The sequence below is a fragment of the Dromiciops gliroides genome, chromosome 1 (assembly GCF_019393635.1).
Source record: "Dromiciops gliroides isolate mDroGli1 chromosome 1, mDroGli1.pri, whole genome shotgun sequence".
In the NCBI taxonomy this organism is placed as follows: domain Eukaryota; kingdom Metazoa; phylum Chordata; class Mammalia; order Microbiotheria; family Microbiotheriidae; genus Dromiciops; species Dromiciops gliroides.
This window is the reverse complement of record NC_057861.1, coordinates 9,462,802-9,468,801: the sequence shown is the minus strand read 5'-3', so window position 1 is coordinate 9,468,801 and position 6,000 is coordinate 9,462,802. Positions and strand designations below refer to the sequence as shown.

The window sequence follows — 6,000 nt, the reverse complement described above, 5'->3', positions numbered from 1 at the left end:
TTCCTCTCAAGCCCTCAGATTTTCTTAACATTATCTTAACTTCTCGGTGGACTCACTGTGTTTCCAGGCGGTGTCAAAGCACGGGAGGTCATGTGTTTAGTCAGAGTTCAAGGTGATATTCAGGAGTCACAAAGCCTGGCCTGGGCTGTGTAAGGGCCAGAGAGATGCTTCATTCAGTTTTCATGGTAACAGGCAAACACGGTAGAAGAGTGCCCCCTAGCTCCACAAGCAACTCGAGAAATACGAGAGGCTGCCCATCTTTAGCCGCTACCACCACCTTGTGGAGGCCTCATGTGTGAACTCTGGTTCTGAGGTGTTTGGTGTGTGTGTGTGTGTGTGTGTGTGTGTGTGTGTGTATGTGTGTGTGTGTGTATGTGAGGTGAGTCAGGAACAGCCCCCCCCCCCCCCGAGGTTTTTTGTTTCTAGGGGTCCGAGGCTCTTGGGAGAGGCTGGGACACAACCTGAGCCAATCTGCCTTCAGACAAGAGCCAGAGGCTTGACCCTATCCCAGCGCTCATCAATTTCCGTTTTTAGTCCAGTTCCCAGGCAGAGTAAGATGGAGACTACTTTGACTTCTGTTTGTCAAGTACTGTCATCAGCTTGGTTTGTCTTTACAGGACAGAAGTAGAAGGAGGAGGCAGCACATTGTCGCCTAGACCTCATGGCCACTGCTCAGCTCTCCCACTCCATTGAAAGCTACAAAGCCACCAAGGTATTTTTCCCAGATGGACGATGAAAATATGGGTTAGTTTAGAATGCCGACTCGCCTCGGGTTTTTAAGTTAGCTGTCTCAGGCTAAATGTGACCCTGGCTTTCCTGCCTCATCTCCTAATGCCCCTCTAGTGGAGGTGGTCACCCAAAGGGCATTCCTCTTAAATCTTTAATCCCCATGTCCAATGGGGAGCCTTTCTCTGCTTTAGGTCTCTAAACTGCTGTTCGCCTTTTAAGTGATCGCCCCTCCTCCTCAAAGCCTTTACAATACAATAAGCATTTATTAAACGTCTACTGTGTGCCAGGCACTGCTAAACTTGGGATTTGTTGTTCAGTCATGTCCGACTCTTTGGGACCCCTTCTGGGGTTTTCTTGGCAGAGACACTGGAGTAGTTTGCCATTTCCGTCCGCAGCTCACTTGACAGATGAGGAATGGAGGGAAATAGGGTGACGTGACTTGCCCAGGGTCACACAGCTAGTAAGTGTCTGAGGATGGATTTGAATTCAGGTCTTCCTGACTCCAGGCCTGGTCCTCTATTCACTGTGTCACCTAGCTGCCCAAACTGGGAATACAAATCAGAAAAAGAGCCCCTGCCCTTAAGGAGCAGATCAGATGGAGAAAAACAACAATGGAGTTAGAGCCGAGCAATGAAGTTGGTGTAAAAATTCCCCCCCAAAGCTGTTCTTTATTAATCACATGTTAAATTCCTCTAAAACTTATTGCCCTTAGACTTGATACAAATTGGCATAGGCTGTGTCCTTTTTCCCTAGATCACCAATCCTTCTAGGTCAGCATGTGCTTCTATGCCTCTTTTAATAATATTCCTCATATAAGGAATCTTAAAAATGTGTCCCCTGGTGCTTTTTCATCTGCTAGGGGCTGACCCAAAAGGGAAACCTGAGCTCTGGCAGGGCCTGCTAAGAGGGACCCAGGGACAGATTGTGTCTGTCATCTGAGGACTGTCCTTGCCAAGTTTGAAGAAGCCAGCCAGCAGCCTCTCTGTGGGCTGAGGAATTATTATCTTTGGCCACAAAGATCATTGCCTAAGTTGTAGAGTGCTGGTGCCCTTCTTTCTAAGAAGACCCTTTATCTCTTCAGTATGTATCTTGTGTATCCCTATTTATGGACCTGTTGTCTCCCCTTTAGAATATAAGCCCCCTGACAGCAGGGACTGTTTCCATTTTGTCTTTGTATGCCCACTGTACTACAGTAAGTGTTTAATAAATGCTTATCGATTGACCAACAGAATTCTGCCCTCTACCTAAAAGGGCAGAAAACTCAGGTACTGAGGCCTCAAGAGGCCCCTCCCACCCTCTCCCACCTCCATGTCCAAGTGTTTTAAATGACAGTCTGCCAGCCTTGGAGTCAGTGGAGGTAACGTTTGTACGGGTGACCCCTGCCTCCAGCCAGTGTGGCCACTTTGCAGACAACCAATCCCAAGATCCTCTTCTCCTTTAGAGTAACAGTTTACTCTCTGGGAAGGAGACCTAGGCTAGGGATTTGGCATTACAATTAGTTTAACAACTCATTACCTCTCTTATCTGCCCTTTTCTTTCTGACTACCTCAAGGTGGACAGAAGAAATCCATTGGCCTACTGTCAATCACTACAGCTGATTGATTGATTAAGGGAGGAAGTGCTCACCACCAGATATCCTCTGGGATTGGCAGTAGGCTAATCTCAATTAATAATGGCTCAGTGGCTAAAGGGCTGGGCCTAGAGCCTGGAAGTTCTTGTTGTTGAGTTCTGTCCTGTTCTTCATGACCCCATTTGTTGCTTTCTTGGCAAAGATACAGGAGTGGTTTGCCCTTTCCTTCTCCAGTTCATTTTACAGATGAGGAAACTGAGGCAAACAGGGTGAAGTGACTTGCCCAGAGTCACACAGCTATTAAGTGTCTGAGGCTGGATTTGAACTCAGGTCTTCCTTACTCCACTTCACCACTTAGATGTCCATTGAAATCCAGCCTCAGATACTTAATAGCTGTGTGACTCTGGGCAAGTCACTTCACCCTGTTTGCCTCAGTTTCCTCATCTGTAAAATGAGCTGGAGAAGGAAAGGGCAAACCACTCCAGTGTCTTTACCAAGAAAACACCATGGACAGTACTGCCATGCTGTTGTCCACAGGGTCAGGAAGGTCAACTAGTCATGAACAATAACAACAACGATCTCAATTGGAGGTTTGTGATGATAATCATGAAGTCTTGCAAAACCACCATTTTACTTCTGAAAGAAGTAGGGTTTGGGCCAGATTATCAAGAGGGCAATGGACTCAACCCTTTCCTTTTAATTGGCTGTGGAATTCTGGCCTGATAGCTTTTTTTTTCTTTTTTTTTTTTCTTTTTCGGGGAGCTCCTTTTCCTCATGAGCACTTCCTTCCCCCAAACAGGATCTCTCATTTTCACTCATTAGTTTTGCACTCTGGGGCTACAGAGAAGCTTTTATGTCCTGAGAAATCTTTCCCCTTTCCAATCTAGATAACAGCGGAATTTACTGTGTGCTGAGCTTTCAAAATGCTCATCTTTGCCATTTTTTTCCTCCAGGAAACAGCTCTGTTCCCAGCTCAAATCACCACCAAGCATGATTCTCTGGTATTGGTGAAGAAGCTGTTAGCCACTTCTGTCTCGTGTATCACCTACCTGCGGGGGCTGTTTCCTGAGAGTTCTTATGGAACCCACTATTTAGACGGTAAAGCTTAAGTCTGAGGAATTCCCATATTTTCGTCCTTGGCTCCACTCTGTAGTAGCACCAGCCATTTCTCACTCACAGAAGGTGTTAATCCCCAGGCCTGCAGCAGCTCTTCATGATTGATGTGTTCATTTACATACCTCTTTAATTTCGCTATCGCAGATTCAATAGTTTTACCACTAGGTGCCATTAATTCCTGGCTTGGTACCAAATGGCAGATTAACCTGCCAATAAATCTCAATGAGCAAGTCTAGGAATTCTGGCTTTTATCTGCAGAGGCAACAGCAGCTGGGTTAAAGGCCATCTGAGGCTTGGCATTTTGAGTGCCACACCAGGGCTGCCTTTTGTCTTGAAAATGAAATTGTATTTGAAGTGCTCTCTAACGTTAGTCAGGTACATGGCAAAAACCATTTTGCTGGTTCTGAGTTGCTAAGAGAGTATATACATATCCCCATCAGATCCAGGTCAATCCCACCACGGAATTGTTAGCAACTTAAGTCACTAAAGACCCATTCAAATGATGCATCCATGGAATGGAAGTGACCTTGGGTTCTCAAAGCCTAGGCCAACAGGGTGTGAGAATATTATTACCAGGGGGCCCCTGTTGGGAGAGCATGGGGTGACCTTTCCAAGGTCAATTCAGCATCTGGAAGAGGGGCCGTCCCCACACACGGCTCCAAGCTAATTGGCTGGTAGCATTCAAGTCCATTGATAGACATGACTTGAAGGTGGTCCATGAACTGTGAGGTAACTTCTGGATGCTGAATCGACCTTGGAAAGGTCACCCCATGCTCAACGGGGGGCCCCTGGTAATAATATTTGCACAAGGGAAAGGTCTGGAAAGTTCTACTCAAATGAGATAGATCACACACAGGGCTTTGCAAACTTTAACGTGTTGTCTCCATACCAGCAGTGATGGTGGTGATGATAGAGTCCAGTGACTGGGCTATTGTCCCAGGACCAGCCGAGGTAAGTTTGGACAGGCTTGTCACTAGGTTGGCTTCAGGGAGATTAATTATTGAGTTAGCTTGCAAATACTGTCTACTGACTCATAAAGGGGTTGCAATCTATGTTGGTGGAAGGAATACCCAATCAGTGATGAGATCGTGGTTTCTTGAAGAATTTAAGTATTTTGGCATCTCTCAGTTTTAGCCTCCTCTCAGATCTCTTCATTTATACGGTCTGAGCTTTGGCTCTCTTTCATGCCTTTATTAATTCTTTTTGTTATCTTCATGGTTTCCTTCTGTTTTCCTTTTCCTTCCATTTTCGAAAATCCTTCTGGGCTTTCTGTTTTCATCTCTTCCCTTCAGGTGATGAAGCAGCAAGCTAGTTTAGAATGGCAGCCATTTGGACAACCTTCTGTTGATTTTTAATTAAACTAGTAACTCCCATTTGAAAAATATAGGTAGAATGCTCCAGATTTCTCCTTTCAATGTTATTTTCCCAATCCATCTTTACACTAACTTTCTTCATTCCAAATTTAATGATTTGCTTTCGTTTCTTTCCTAATTTCATTTCATTCTTAATGTTCTTCCTTTCTAAATTGTATCTGATCTGACCTCAACACTGAAATTCATATCCTGGAGACAAGAAAACTATAAAGGTCAATGACATTGGTCATTTAAAATGCATCTGTGGCATAGTCGTTGCCATTATATTTCAAGAATGCTTCCTTGTCTTGTTAAATAGCAATAAACTTGTCAGTAACAATAATGATTGACATTTACCTAGTGCCTTTATATAGGACAGAACACTTAGGCTCAGCTTTCTAACTGCCACAGAGGTGGATACTACAGATATTATTATCCTGATTTTCACATGAGGAGACCTAGGGTTAGAGAGGGTAGGTGACTTGTCTGTGATCACACAGCTAGAAAATACCAGCCACAGAAATTGAACCTAGCACTCTTTGACTCTAAGCCTGGCGCTTTATTCTACTCTACTGTGTACTCTCTTTTTATAATTGCAAATGGCTCCCACCAGCAAAATCTACAACTTCCTAGAATGATTGTACTGCTTCTAGACATTTTCCCTCTTTAACAATGCTAAAGAATTGCAAAATGTCCATATGAAGGAACTGGAGAGGTCATCTTGTCCAACCTTGTCTGAATCCCTGCCATGGCACAGGATCATGGAAATCAGAGCTGATAGGGAGCGACTTTAAACATTCTTGACCCAAACTCTTTGTTTTACAGATAAGGAAACTGAGATACCAAGAGTTTAATTGCCATGTCCTCAGTTGATCCTCCATCTTCTGGGACAAACACTTCCAGTGAAAGAGAGCTGACTCCATTATGAGATAGCCCACTCCCATTTTTGAAGAGCTGTAGTTGTTGGAAAGTGTTGAGCTAAACCCTGGTTCCTCTCATTTTCACTCATTAGTTTTGCACTCTGGGGCTACAGAGAAACAATTTCATCTCTTTTCTAACATGTTAACCCTTTGATTATTTGAAAATGCATATCACATCCCTTCCAAATCTGTTTTTAGCATTAAAAAGCACCATGGAAATAATCTCTTTTGGATCTATCCAAATCGGAACAGGCCACCTGGGGAGAGGTGAGCTCCCTTTCTCTGGAGATGATGTCACGGGTCAAGTGTGTTG

General features: G+C 44.3%; 1 protein-coding gene across 1 annotated transcript in view; it reads left to right on the top strand.

Annotated features, from left to right (window-relative positions):
• Positions 1-661: 661 nt before the first annotated feature.
• HORMAD2 (HORMA domain containing 2) overlaps positions 662-6,000 on the top strand; it is a 70,849-nt gene continuing 65,510 nt past the window's right edge. The window contains exons 1-2 of the mRNA XM_043978399.1: positions 662-712; positions 3,253-3,397. Of these exons, the coding sequence (XP_043834334.1) occupies positions 662-712; positions 3,253-3,397 (196 nt within the window). The remainder of the gene's footprint in view (positions 713-3,252; positions 3,398-6,000) is intronic.